Genomic DNA, 14,576 nt, shown 5'->3' on the forward strand with positions numbered 1-14,576 from the left:
TGAGCCTGATATTTCATTACAGCTGACAGTTATACATTCTTTCCTCCCTGCCTGTTTGAATTATTCACTCACTATAACTCCTATTGCATTAATTTAATTTTGTTATTAGCTTGTTCAAAATATTTAAAGTACACAGAAAACACATGTTATTACACACAAGCTGTGCTTTCTTTTTTATGTCCTTGTAGTGGAGACACTTGTCTTTGATTATGGTCAAGGTGACCCAAAAGATAAAAATTAGAATTCACTTTTTATTATTTAAATCATTGGTGGTCAAAGAAGCATTCAAAACCTTTGAGTAAAACTACAATAACTTAAGAATACTACTTTAAAAAAGTTTGAATTCAACATACACTTTGCATTCATTGGTGGTACAGGATTCATTCATTAATTTATTTCATGTAAAATTATAAATTGCAGTAAGAATAATTATTAAAACTAGTTGTTTCAGTTGTATCTCTGAGGATAAAACTTCCCTTTGAATGTGTGTAGTGAATGAGAAGTAGAATGTGACTTAAATGGATTTATGAAGTAAAGTAACTTGAAATGTAAAGTACTTTACTAAATGTGCAGGGTAACATTACACCACTGTGACTCATTGATGTTCATTGCCATTTCATCAATTAAACATTGTTTGAACACTCAGTGAAGTTTAAACTTTCATCCCTGCCAAAACCACAGGTTCCATGTTTTCTTGGGTTCCCTTGTGATTTTATTAAAGTAGACAGGAAGCTGGATCACCACCAGTCGTCTCATGGCAAGTTCAGATACAACAGTGATTTCAGAGCAGACTGAGGGTGTTGTGTCAGTCTTTGTGGGTGTGGATGGCTTTAAATCAAAAAGGTATTCGATGCCATGCATCCCTGGGGGTTCTGACTGACCTCATGGCTGGCAGCAGAATTTTCCACAACACATTTATCACCACAGACTTTTCATCACTTGTTGATATAACAGTAGAATGATTGGCTGTATGATTACTTGAAAAACAACAACAAAAAACCAGAATGACACCTACTGAGAAAGTGTCATCTCAGGACAGATGTGAAACAGAGTTGACTAAAATAATAAATCCTGGAATAAGGAATCCTGTTTATTCTGGATCATCAGCTGAACAACAGCCACGGAAGCGTCGTGATGGTCCAGAGTCACCGTCGTCCAGCGGGCGTCCACAGAGGAAGACGGTGCAGCCCATTACTCCGGACAGAGTCAGGATGGCCAACAGGAAGGCCCACCAATGAGCCTGCAGGAGGTTCATGGGAAAACAGTTACACTACACATGGTCTCCAGTGAAGAAAATCCTTGTGAGATGGATTGCTGCTCACAGCTTTGAACAGGGTATTACACTGAACATCAGCTGAGGTACACACATTATAGTTTGTGACCGCAGCAAACTGTCACAACATTTTAATAATGAATCCTGGCATTTTTATCTTGGAATATGTCCAGTCAGGTCAGGTCAAGGTTCAGCAACAGTATGGTAGTCAGCTGGCTATCTCATTATACTGAATGACCAGGTTATTCCATCAATGGATTTTTTTCCCCCCAATGGCACAGGCATATTCAAAGATGACAATACCAGTTTTCATTGGGCTGAAATTGTGAAAGAATGGTTCAGGGAGCATGAGTCATCAATGAAAGATCTTGATGAAAAAAATTATGCATCACTGGATGAAAATAACTCTTGTGATATTGTAGTAGCTTATCAAAACAATGTCACATGGAATGCATGTCGTAATCAAAACTAAAGGCGGTCCGACAAAATATGGGAGTGTGTGACTTTTTTTTGGTTAGCAACGTTTTTTTATGGTCAGGCAGTGTATAAACACTAGCTGAAAGGTACCAAAAAGAAGAGAAGCAAAACGAATGACCAAACAAAAATGCTCTGTTAAATTAGAAGCTCAGTACAGTCCTTCAACTCCTCACTCTGTTTCATAGAAAGTTTATTGCACTGGTTCATTTTTTCCACTAGTGTAGTGAACTGTAAATAGATCAATGTTGTGAAAAAGTTGGCATGTTCGACTTATTGGCAACGAAGTAAACAGGTTATTTGGCGTGAGAGACAATGAGTCTACAACATGGGCATTGTTGCAAAACAATGGGTCCTGATGAGGGTCATTTCTGTTTCCAGTGAAACAGACGGCTGACTAATGAGATGCTGCTCAGTCCAGACAGTCCTTCCTGATTTGCCATGCAGTCATGAGAAGTTTAACCTTGAGAACACGTAAGATTTAAACATTAAAAATATCTGAATGGCAAGACAGGAAGATTAATCATACAGGAAGTTTTAACAAACACTGATACGAGACCCGAGGAAGACATCTGCACAGACCACATCCTCAGCTACCGCTAAGGCAAGTTATTATTTTTAACCACATTGACTACAGCTAGACAATCACCAATTAGGTCACTGAGGTCAACAGAGCAACACGACGTCTAAACCTGTTAAGTAATTCCTACAGATATGACTGACATCATTTTTAACATGCCTTATCTTAGGCTGCAACAATGCATGTACCGCTACGGCGGATGAAGCGGCAGAAGATGAGACAATGCATGCACTGTCATTAGCTAACTAGCTAACCTTGTGTATGGGATTCTTCTTCTGACTGAACTCAGAACTCGCCCAAAACTTCTTTCAACAATTTCCTCTCCTCTTCTCCTTTTGTTTATTATTGAAGCAGATTAATAAAACACTTGATGTGAACCAAATGTTGCAGTCCTATTATTAATTTGGCCTTCCTCAACGATGATCACGTGTCTCCTTGCATCTGATGTAACATCACATCACCTCTAAGATTTGCCTTATATTCTTTCTGACTTTCTGATTTTACTTTTAGCGTCACTCATGTTTGGGCATGTATTTTAGTTGAGCTCACCTGTATGTTTTACATGCACTATCATGTACAATATACAGTATGTTTCAAACTAGTCACACAAAAGCATCACCTTCATCCACTCTCCTATGTCGTCAAATTCATCCAGGTTGAAAAACGAGTTCTTCAGTCTGGCAATCGGGCCATCCGCATCCAGCAGACGACACACATGAAATTTGTCGCAATATCCCTGGTTCCCTGAGCACGGCGACCCGCCGCCCAGAGGCAGCGCCTTCCTCTGGAAATGACGAGAGAGCACAGAAGATGTGGTGCTGGCACAGGTCTCAGGCTTATCTGACATGGACACAGAGGAAATAAAATACAAACTTATTGTAGTGCTTTTATTTACTACATCAAACCAATGTTTTTAGATTTGAACTTCTAAGGCCTGTTGTTAAGTTCCTCAACAGGTTCCTTTGCACACCATGTCAAATGGGGTCTATTGTGGAAATTCTGAGTTGTCTAATAAAAAAACAATCACGTATGACTGTAACCTCCCACTGTACAAATTGACACAAGCTGACGAGACTTAAAGAGTAAACACATTCCTCAGTAGTAGTGGACACACGGTTAGCAGTGGAACGGTGGTTACCAGGCTGCTGGCAGCACATGTGACATTTTTCCCTCATGGAGTCTCCAGGACAGTCGCAGGGCTGCAGGCTGTGCTTCATGCAAACAGACCCAGTGCAGACCTGCAGAGACAACCAGAAACACTACAGATGAATAGTTACAACAATACCAAAGACTATATATATAAGCACTACAACAATAGTTTTAGGGCGCAGAGTCCAGTCAAGATTTCCCTTTAGGCCATTAAAAAGACTGGACTGTTGGCGTAGTCATCCTTCTGTAAGCTACAGTACTTTAATTCATGGGAAACCAATGAAACGTTTCATATTGAACAACTTGGGACTAGATAAGCCTGAAGAAAAATTATCTTGGACCACAAAATATTTAAAGAACCTCTAAGATATGTTATTTCCTTGCACCTTAATGCTTATAGTCTACCTGTAATGCTGTCAGTTACTCACTAACGGTATGACAAAGAAATGGATGCCCATCTCACACTGTCTCTGGTCGCCAATGGGAGGTCAACTGTTCTGATCATCTGGCCAAATCTATCAAATAGCCCAGTGCACCCACTAATTGTTAGCTTATTACGCTTTGTTTGCTTCTCAGCCTTCAGGTCTGTAGCCCCATTGGTCTATGCAGAGTTACCAGCCACCACCACCACCACCAGTGTCAGGAGTGTTTATCTTGCTGCTGCTCAGGGTAGATGTTCCTCAACCACAAACTCTAAATGCAGACTCTAAAGATTTTCTGACAGATGAAAGTATTATATTATCATATCATGTTTACTTCATTCAAGATGAACTAAAACCCACTGACATCTACTTCCTCTGCTAATGAGGACCATAATAAAATTTGACTCTGATGAGTTGTTTTCCAGGTTGAGAATAAAACCAACATACATAATGGCCTGCTTTTAAGCAGCGCCATACACATTAGCTTATTGAGCAATAACCTAACGTGTATGTTGAGTCATGTTGAGTCACTCTGGGACTGATGGTTGGGGTTGCCTCACCCCATTCAGGCAAACACGTGTGCCCTGATTGCAGACTGTCAGGTCTTCCTTGCCGCTTGGCTCGGGGCAGAACGGGGAGAGGCCTGAACAGAAGCTCTCTCTCTGACAGTCCGTCTCCTCATCACAGGTTTGTCCCGCCAGTTTAAAATTACAATCCTGACGGCAACACAGGCCCTGACTCGGGCTGGTGGATAAAAAGATCATACATGTAGAGTCATGACAATAAACATGAAAGCTCCTGTACAAAATGAAGAAGTTTTCTGTTCACTCAGATGAAGTGTGTGTAATACCTGCAAGATTTATTGGGCTTGAGGTGACACTGGACTCCTGCAGGCTGCCTGGCACTAAAGCAGCAGGGGTCGGTTTCATTGTGACCAACATCACACTCCTCACCTTCCTCTACTATCTGGTTTCCACAAATGGGCAGATCACTGACTGGACATAAACAATAGAATGAGAAATGCAATTTATAAAACATTCAGTCCCAATTCTGCACAGCAACATGCAGGCAGATATCATCTCCACTTTCTCACCCACGAAGCAATCATCCTTCTTTAGCTGCAGGATTTTGCTGATCTGTTTGATGCTGCAGGGTGAGAACTTATCGTTGTTTTCACGCACTTCGTCCGTTGCGTGAGGGAACATCAGGTACCTGCCTTTACCGCCAGCAGAGCCGAGGTTCCCACAGTTTGAGCCCTCGTCATGCTGAAAATAAACCCACAAAATACCATAAAGATTGAAATACTTGATAAATTATGTTTTGTCATATTGAGTTTATGTGGAATTATTTGGGTATTTCATAGCTTTAATCAGAGATAACAGCTGCAACAGCTGCTGCTATGCTGATCACAGATAGGGGGATAGGAGGAACATTGTGGCCAACCTCAGTGGTTTGGTATAAACCACTGCTGATAGTAAAAACACTTTAACAAATGGAAAGCGAAATCGCTGACTACTTGTGAGAAGGCTGTTGAAAAGCATTTGATCTACATCATTTTATAAAATAAAAAAGCAACAAATCCTCCATGCAGTCAAAAGATTTTCTCAAAAAGTGATGGCCCTGAAACAGATAAGCCATGTTGTTTTACCCTGTGGGACACCATGACCCGAACAGAGTGCTGCATTTGCCAAATATTGTCTGGAAACTGTGTTCTCCAGTGATCAAACTCATGATGTAAGAACTGGACTGGAAATTAACATGGAAAATGTGGAGGAGAAAGGAGATGGCCAAATTATCATGGAACTAATGTTTTAAAGTTCAATGACATAATGGGGAAACTCAGAATTACTCTACTGTGGGTGGTGTCTTCAACAACTTTCTAGTTGTTATTAATTTCTAGTGGGGGTTTTGAATCATATAAACTGTGCCACTTCTAAACATTTGAAATGAGGTTATCACCGTTCATGATTGCTGGGGAAACAAACAAGTCACAGATATCTGTTCAATTTAATTTAGAGGGAAAAAAAGGCTGGAGGTAGAGGTTTTCCAACAATAGAACAAAAATGAGTGGTTTTCCAAAATTAAAATAAGTTATTTAGTCTTTTCATTGATATGCAGTACAAATTAGGAAATCTTCATGAAGAAACCTGAAGCAAACTAATTTTACACTTCGGCTGAGGGACACCATCTACCATCTGTAATAATGAACAGGAAAGTACCTGTTAGCAAAAGTAACTAGAGTGTAGGTTAGAGGAGCAAACCACCAGTCTAACAGCTGCTGTATGGCTGTATGAGTGATACATGCTAAAGCAGCCCACCCCTGTCTGTCTGTCCTCCCACAAATCTCAGGTGTAGCTCAAGGACAGGCTGCGGTTCTCCCAGCCTGTCCTGCCTGGTAACAATGAGACAAGCTTGTAAGAGGAGTCAGGACCTCAGGCCCGAGCAGGAGGACTAGCAGTAGTTTGCAGGGTCTGACACCGTAAAACTAATCTGCTCAAGAATGCCTCAGAGGAGGACCAGAGTCTGTGGAAGTGTGAATAACAGAGGGTAGGGCGAAAAAAGGCCGAGGGGCACTACTGCAATTCTGGCAGTGGGAGAAAGTTCACAGCCATCATATGGAGAGACATGCATGTGTTTGTGTGTATACACAATCTGGAAGGTGTTGTGGTGGTTGACAGCGGTGAAAGCCATTTACTTCAAGTACTAACACACACTAACTTTATATGAATCCATCTGATACGCTGAGAGAACAAATTACGCCACACAAACACGTGTAAATGTAACCCAAACACCACAAAATCGTAGTTGTTTTTTATAAACTCACTGTTTATTTTAATGTAAATTTATTTGCATATAATGAGAACATTCATTCGTTCATCTTCCAACCCGCTTAATCCGCTAACGCAGGTCGCGGGGGAGCCGGTGCCTATCCCGGCAGTCTCAGGGCGTGAGGCGGGGGACACTCTGGGCACGACGCCAGTGTACCGCGGATAATGGGAACATGAAAACTGCCGTTTAAAACTTCCCTACAACTGTAACGAAACAAACTTAGGAACCTGAATCAGCAGGGGAAGACTGTGAAGTGAAACTAAGAGGGAAATCAGAGATCCTCCTTTTCTCTTTTTAGAGATCGTCCAATCAGACTGAGAATCTCTATAAAAGGCCTGTCAATAAAGGCCAAGGTCTTTTATGCCCACTTATGCGAACCATTCACAGATAATTTGTTCTAGTCCCATGCAAATAGCTGCATGTACCCAGTAAGAACATGTGAAGAAAGTCTACATTATAATTAACATACATCTGACGCATTATCATTCAGTTCACAGCCCATCTGTCTTATACTAGAACCTATTTGGGGACTGGGGCACCAAAAGAGGTTTAGAAAAATTTCTGATTCAACAAACATCATAGTTTGACAAGAGGATGTATTTGATTTAATTAAACAATATTCAGGATCACGGACAATATTATTTATGTAATCAGGGAAAGTCCTCTGACTCGAGGTATCAGGTTAAAAGAAAGTTCACTAAGCATTAACTCTTTATTGACAGTTTGAGATCACAGCTTGAATCCCAATGCCATGGGTTAAAAAGTGTTCCATATTATCTGGTATCATCAGTGTTTTATTTCAGTGAACCACTTGTGAACATCCCTTCATTACTTTGCGTCAGACACGTGTTACATTTCGTAAAAACGACGATGGCGACTGACCGGAGCTCCCAGGCTGTGGCCAAGTTCGTGGGCAAAGGTCAGCTGGGTGTGTCGAGGAGGCAGGAACTGTCCATAGTTCTGAATCGTGACCAGACCTGTGTTCAGGGTAGCAGTCCGGCCATTACGTAGCGTCGTCGGCTGTGAACATATTCCTCCCCAGTTACCTGAAGTAGAGACGAGAGGACAACCATTGTTTTTTTTCAGATTGTACATACAGTAAATTGTTTTACATAGGAATTATTATACAATATGAAAAAAGAAGTACTGTATACTAAATAATATATAAACTTTTTTGCCATTTTTTTTTGCAAAGATTTAATGGAATGCAAAAAGGAGCGAAAATTAGATTGGTTTATTTTTTAATAGATTTATTTAAATTGATAGCTCATGAATACAACATCATGTCTCATAACTTCATTAACTTTTCTTTATTTACATTATGAACATTAGCCCAAGCAGAAGCTGCCACCTCAGGATCAGTCATTCCTGTCACTGTGCAGCACGGCATGGTTGCATAACTGACCTTGAAATATCTTAAACTAACACCGTTTTCCTGCTGAAGCGGTATCGACCTGTAAAGCCCCAGGTCTGGGAGCACAGACAGACCCACAGATCTGTTAAACTCATATACTTCAAAGCCATTCCCAAAATCACAAACAGCTGGAAAGATTCACATGGATGGAGGGGCAGGTTGTGGCATCATATTTCTGTCCAGCCAGAGGGCTTGTTTTAGATAAACTCTTCTAATTGGTCAAACTGAGCATGCATGATAAGGTGCTCCGCTCATGCACTCATGCAAAAAGGACTTCAAATACTTCAACACGACCGCCTCTAAAATTTGTGGAATCTCAAACTACGTTAAACCCGTTTCAGGCTTTTTATTGTGCGTCACATTTGCTCAACACTGAACTTGGGAAGAGGCTAACGGTTTGTTCTATTTCCATGTGGCCATTCTCTCCTCCATCATTGGTTCCCTCTATTTCTCCATGTATGCTTCACGTATGAGGTCTCAGCTTTTCACATGTACGCATGTGTTTTATATAACACCTGTTACACAATGTGTCCAGCAGGACTGTTCTGAGGTGTATAGCTGGTGAGGTCCACATCTGTTAGACTTACTACGCACACGTTTCGGGGAAACCTGAGTTCGCTGTGTCATTGAGGACTGTGGGAATCAGCCATGGGCATCTGGATCTCTCACCAGTGTGTTTTAGTTACACAGTGGGAGAACGTGTGACGTAAAGGAATGGTGAGGGACAGTTAAAGGTTGAAAAACAAAAAACAAAGTGCCTCTTATCTTTGCTGTTGTAGAAACAAGAAGGTAACGACAAAGGAAAGGTGGTTATGCTGCCATCATACGAATAGTGAAGAGGGTAGAACCCGACATATAGGTCTTGGTATTTGATCCCATGGTGAATTTTTTCAGCCATGAGAAAGCGTAGTTGCAAGGACTCATTAGTTAGTGCACTATTCACTGCTTGAAATAAGAAGGGAGAAGTTCCATATCCTCAGACTGCCAGGAAAGACTCCCCAAACGGTGTCAGACAGAATTCTGGATACAGTTCTCCCACATTCTTTGATTTTGACCTAAAATGCACCCCCGCCCTCGATGGGCTTTTTCAAGGAGCTGGGTTTCCTAGAAAGTGTACTTTGGCACCGTGCCCTGTGGTTTTTTGGCAGTCCAAGCACTGAGTGGGCGGCAAATTTGCCCCCTCCTCCTTCTTAATGTCGCACAGAGAGGAGCCAGTAATGAAAGACTCCTATTATTAGCCGCTGGACAAACACATTCAGGACAAACAAACTAACTGAAGATCGTTTGTATAAATATCAGGAGGGAACAAGGAGACACACTGAGACATAAGTAAACAGAGACAGGACACTCTTAACCCTCAAACGCTATATCACTTAAAATAGTAACATCATCTCCAACACTGGGTGATTTTTAACCGATATGATATATCCAACAAATGTGTTGTCAAAATACAGTATGAGAACACACGACAAATTGCAGTGGTTTTCCTTTATTTTCAACTGTGACATGTCTAAAATATGAAAGAAGAGTGTCCAAGTTACTGAAAAATTTGTAATTTGAGAACAAAAAATTACAAAAAAAAAAAAAAAAGATACTGAAAACTTGGTCAACCCATTCCTGGGACATTTGAGACTTCCATGATGAAGGCACAAGCTGTAGAAAAAAGTGGGTTTCTGGGTAGGAAAACACCCACAGCTGCAAAGACATTAAAGAGAATGCTAAGGCTACCCAGAGTCCCCCAACACGCATACAAACACAGCATACTGACCATCAGGTAAATGCATTTGCTCGGGTGAAAATCACCGACGATGGTGTTCTAGGGTGAAGAAAGACATAACATCAAATAAACATCAGAGAGTAACAAACACACACACACACACACACACACACACACACACACACACACACACACACACACACACACACACACACACACACACACGCACACTAACAATGACAACAACAATAGTAAAGGAGGTTTTTCCATGGATAAACATGAGGGGGAAGTCCGTTTGTCCCAGTGAAACCTTTAACGACAAAAACACAAACAGGGAACAATTTTCAAAACAAAGACAAGTGTTCTCATAATAAAATAAATAAATTTGAAAAATGAGGAATTGTTATTGTGGATATCAACAAAAAATAGTGCAACTGCACCAGTTCCCTTTTCCTCACTGTTCTCTTTGTCTACAGAGTTCAGTGCGCCTTTGAATAGAATTTATTCATTGCATTTTGAGACCAAATTGACCTTTTTCCAGGCAAGACTGCTTGGAATGCATCACAGGTCATGTTCAACTTGAGAATTGTAATGGCATTTTGCTCTCATTGTTCAGACTTCAGTCACTAACTTACAGGAATGCCACAAGATTACTGAATTTCTGACAGCTAATCATTTCAATGTTTGATTTTTACTTCACTTTAAGACAGTCAAAATTAAAAAAAAACCCTGGATCTGCTCTGGCCAAAGTTCCATCCTCCCAACTGACAGAAATATAAAGTCAATATTAATTTCAGCTAACCAACCAACTCAAATGAACAATGTTGAAAACACAATTCCTTAGAAGTTGATGTATATAATAATTCATAGAACAACAAAAAGCATTTATTTGGAGGTGAAAACAAGAAGGAATTATAATCAGTACTGGATGAGGATGTAGCTCTGCTAAACCTGATTAATAACTACAATGGGCCATTGAATAACTTCACCAGACCCTGATGTAAACCTGACTCACACGGTCAAATATATTAGCGTTCTGAAAAATCAAGAATAATTCCACTATTAATATAAATCCATACACAAACTTTGTGGAAGATGTTTCGTATAAATTTGGGCTTCTATGGTGGAGGCGTTTCCACTATGCTATGACACATGTATATGGAAATGAGAGCAGCATGTGTCAGCACTTTTATGTTTCGATGTTTGGGTCTACAGACACATGGAGTTATCCAGACTCTGTCAACAAAACATAGTTGGTCTCACTGGGCTGCTTCAGCTTGAAGATATGAACTTTACATAACCCTGTACATGGCAGTACTGTCTGCTGGCCGTCAGTGGAGAGCTGTCATTTGTGACCTAGTGCAAACTTCCAAAGTCCTAGAAGGGGTGGAACTCATCACAATCTGTCAACAAGGTGCGGGAACAACCATTACATTGTCGAAAAAAGTTGTATATAGCCTTTTGTGGTTTAGGAGGGAGAGGCTTTATGCCACTGGAGACGTGGTCAGCTGGTTGTGAAATAAACTGGTTCGAAATGTGAAGCCAGTAAACCCTCAGTCTTTCCAACAGACAGCAGAGGCAACTTATCTGCTGTCAGACACAAGACAGTCTGCGTGTAATTTTTATTTTTTATTTTACATTGGATTTACTGTCTCAAACACTGATTTCAAGTCTTTGATATGGTTTATACCGAAATGAAAAGCATGATCAATCAGGTTAGAGGTCCTTATCCCCTCCAGCTTCCTCTTCCCTGGAGGTGACAATATTTGGACAAGGTGTTGGAGGTGGAATGATTAGTCATTATCTCTTAAACACACAGTCCTTTTGGGGAATGGTGTTTAAATCAGCACAGATTGGCTATTTTTCAATCAATCAATCAACCAACCAACCAACCAATCAATCAATCAATCAATCAATCAATCAATCAATCAATCAATCAATCAATCAATCAATCAATCAATCAATCAATCAATCAATCAATCAATCAATCAATCAATCAATCAATCAAATTAGCATATAATCTGAACAGAGTAACATCCTCTACCAATAGACACCAAACTGGGTGACGAAAAGCTCCATAAAACCCCAACAGGAAAAAGGAACCTATGGGAGACGTGGAACCCCTCTCCATAGGACAGGTAAACCTGCTGGATGTCAAGTCTCAATCATGTAGTCCCGCTCATGGGGGCAGGTTTTACTACAGGGATTTAATGTCAATCATTACTCTGTAGTACAGACATAATCTGGTTAAATTACAGAGTGCGCTGTTCAACACTAACAGGATGACAACGTAATTTAAGGTTGCAGTTCTGAGGGGATTGTGTGCTACAGTGCAACTGCAACAGAACCAGCGGTGATAGGAAGTGTCCCACGGTCAAAAGAGGTGAAGGTGAAACTTTACAACCAATAATGCATGTTTATTTTACGCACTAAGCCTTGTGATACCTGTGCAGGGGCAAACAGAGTGGGGGGGGGGTGTTAGAGGTGTTATGTTATGTGAGGTGTTTTTCCCTGTTGTCTTCCTTTTTTGTTTTGATTTCTTGTCTTCTTGTGTTGTATGTTTGAAAAATCAATAAAAATCTAAATGTAAAAGAATTCCTACTTAATTGTTGTTTAATTGTCACAACTGATCGGTAAGACCACACATCTAGTGTGGAAAATTACTATCTGTTTCCTTTTTAGTCTCGGGATAAGAAGGAAAATCACTGGTGTGGAAGCTCACATGATAGGTTCAGGCCCCAGCCCCCACCCTATATGAACATGTACCTTGGAAAGGTTAGAGGAGGAGCTCCATAGTCCAGTGGGGGTTAGCCTTGTGCATAAGCCTGAGTTTGCGTGCTAATAATCTTATTGGGGTCTGTGACTTTATGGTGCCATGGTTTAAAACCAAGTATTACCCAAGACCGCTAATAAACTGGGGTAAGTGGGTAATGGAGATACTCAGCTTGAGTCTATCTGTTTCTGCAGGTCAAACATTATCCACGGTCTGCTCATTCTTCAGGAAAGTCACATGACACTGAAAAGTCACAACAATGTCACTGATTCCACAATGTGTGTGAGTGTTTGCATGTGTTCCTCACGTGAGAGATCACCATGGTGACCATGTTGAGGAATGCAGTCGCAAATCCCAGCTAAGATGTCTGAGAGTGGTGGGAGTGTGTGTGTTTGTGTGTGTGCGTGTGTGTGTGTGTGTGTGTGTGTGTGTGTGTGTGTGTGTGTGTTTGTGTGACAGTAGTCACATGTCATTGTGTTGGTCTGTACCTCACACCCCTCGTTTTATCCAATCAAATGCTGAGTACCAGACAACGTCATGGAAAATAGAAGCAAACAGCACAACAAAAATAAATAACGCTCAGAGACTGTCTCTGGACATGAGGCACCCTTGACACTCAAAACAACAACAAAAAAAATATTATAGTCAGGTAACATGGCTTTTTAAAAATATTGTTGCGGAATTATGTTTTTCAACACTTAAAAATCTAACAACATAATTTTTCTATTAGTTTGATAGAAAATACATTATATCCATAGGAGTTTGAAGGGAAGTTCACACACAATGCACTGCGAGTTTCTGTTACTGAAATAAAGATCACTTTGTTTTTTTTGTATACAGAAAAAACGTATATTAAGTTCATAAGAGCGTAAATCATCAGTGGGTTGGAACTTGGGTTGGGAACTGCAGGGTCGCTGGTTCAAGTCCTGTCCCAGCCTAGTCTGTGGCCTGTGGCCTCACACTATGCCCTCTCCACACACATTGCAGGACCCCCATGTATATATGCATGTGTGTGAATTGTTTAGGGGGCCTGTAGTAGGGTAAAGATGTAATTTTGTTGTGTGTTTGTGTGTGTGTGTGTGTGTGTGTGTGTGTGTACTGTGCACTGCATGCCCAATGACATAATACAGATTTCTGCTTTTATTATAGAGGAGAAGAAACACATATTATTGCTAATGCTTGATTTACCTCACTGTTTATTTGTAATGATGCTACATTATGTGATTGTATTGAAAAATGTTTTGTTTTATGACATTTTCTATTGATTTTTGCAAAATCTCTACACTGTTGTGGGGTTCTCTCAAACTTAAACTTTGCTTGTGTAATAGGTTTGCACTGACCATGACTTTTAGAAACTTTCCCTGCATTTTGAACTTGCTACAACTTACTTATCCCTAGTGATGACTTAGTGATGACTTGAACAAAGAATGCACTTTTCTCATTTCTCTAAGTTCTTGACATTTTTGACATTAGTGCAGAGGAACAAAGTCTATCACCCTGATTCGCCTCCTTTTGGAGTCATACGTAATTCACACTGATCAGTGAGTATTGAGCCTCTGGAGAACTTGCACACAATGAAGGGCAGGGAGTGGTGGGGGACGGTGCTGAGCTCTGATAGATCAACACAGTCCCATGGAGATGCACACAGAGAGACAGAGCAGAAAAACATTATTTCACCCTGCAGTCTTCATGCTTTTCAACATAACAGGTTATTGTGTGGTCCATGTTTCTGTTTTGTTCTCACCACAAACTTAAACAATTTTCTTTCTCTTGTTAAATGGCTTTTAATTTGGCATTCAATGCATTTAATTGAAACAAAATTAATAATCTGAAACAAAATAGTGGTTTTGGTGTTCTTGTTTTTTCCTAAGAATGAAATTCCACCATGTCTTTTGAGGTTTTTGGGCTTTTGGTGGAAATGTTTTTTGTTTTTGTTTTTTTAATG

At 40.4% G+C, this 14,576-nt stretch overlaps 1 protein-coding gene across 1 annotated transcript in view; it reads right to left on the reverse strand.

Moving 5' to 3' along the window:
- Positions 1-388: 388 nt before the first annotated feature.
- si:ch1073-396h14.1 (disintegrin and metalloproteinase domain-containing protein 10) overlaps positions 389-14,576 on the reverse strand; it is a 29,829-nt gene continuing 15,641 nt past the window's right edge. Inside the window, exons 9-15 of the mRNA XM_068319778.1 lie at positions 7,610-7,773; positions 4,992-5,163; positions 4,749-4,893; positions 4,459-4,642; positions 3,466-3,565; positions 2,947-3,167; positions 389-1,240 (exon numbers count right to left, since the gene is read on the reverse strand). Coding sequence (XP_068175879.1) covers positions 1,091-1,240; positions 2,947-3,167; positions 3,466-3,565; positions 4,459-4,642; positions 4,749-4,893; positions 4,992-5,163; positions 7,610-7,773 — 1,136 coding nt within the window. The 3' untranslated portion in view covers positions 389-1,090. The remainder of the gene's footprint in view (positions 1,241-2,946; positions 3,168-3,465; positions 3,566-4,458; positions 4,643-4,748; positions 4,894-4,991; positions 5,164-7,609; positions 7,774-14,576) is intronic.

The sequence above is a fragment of the Antennarius striatus genome, chromosome 7, assembly GCF_040054535.1.
Source record: "Antennarius striatus isolate MH-2024 chromosome 7, ASM4005453v1, whole genome shotgun sequence".
In the NCBI taxonomy this organism is placed as follows: domain Eukaryota; kingdom Metazoa; phylum Chordata; class Actinopteri; order Lophiiformes; family Antennariidae; genus Antennarius; species Antennarius striatus.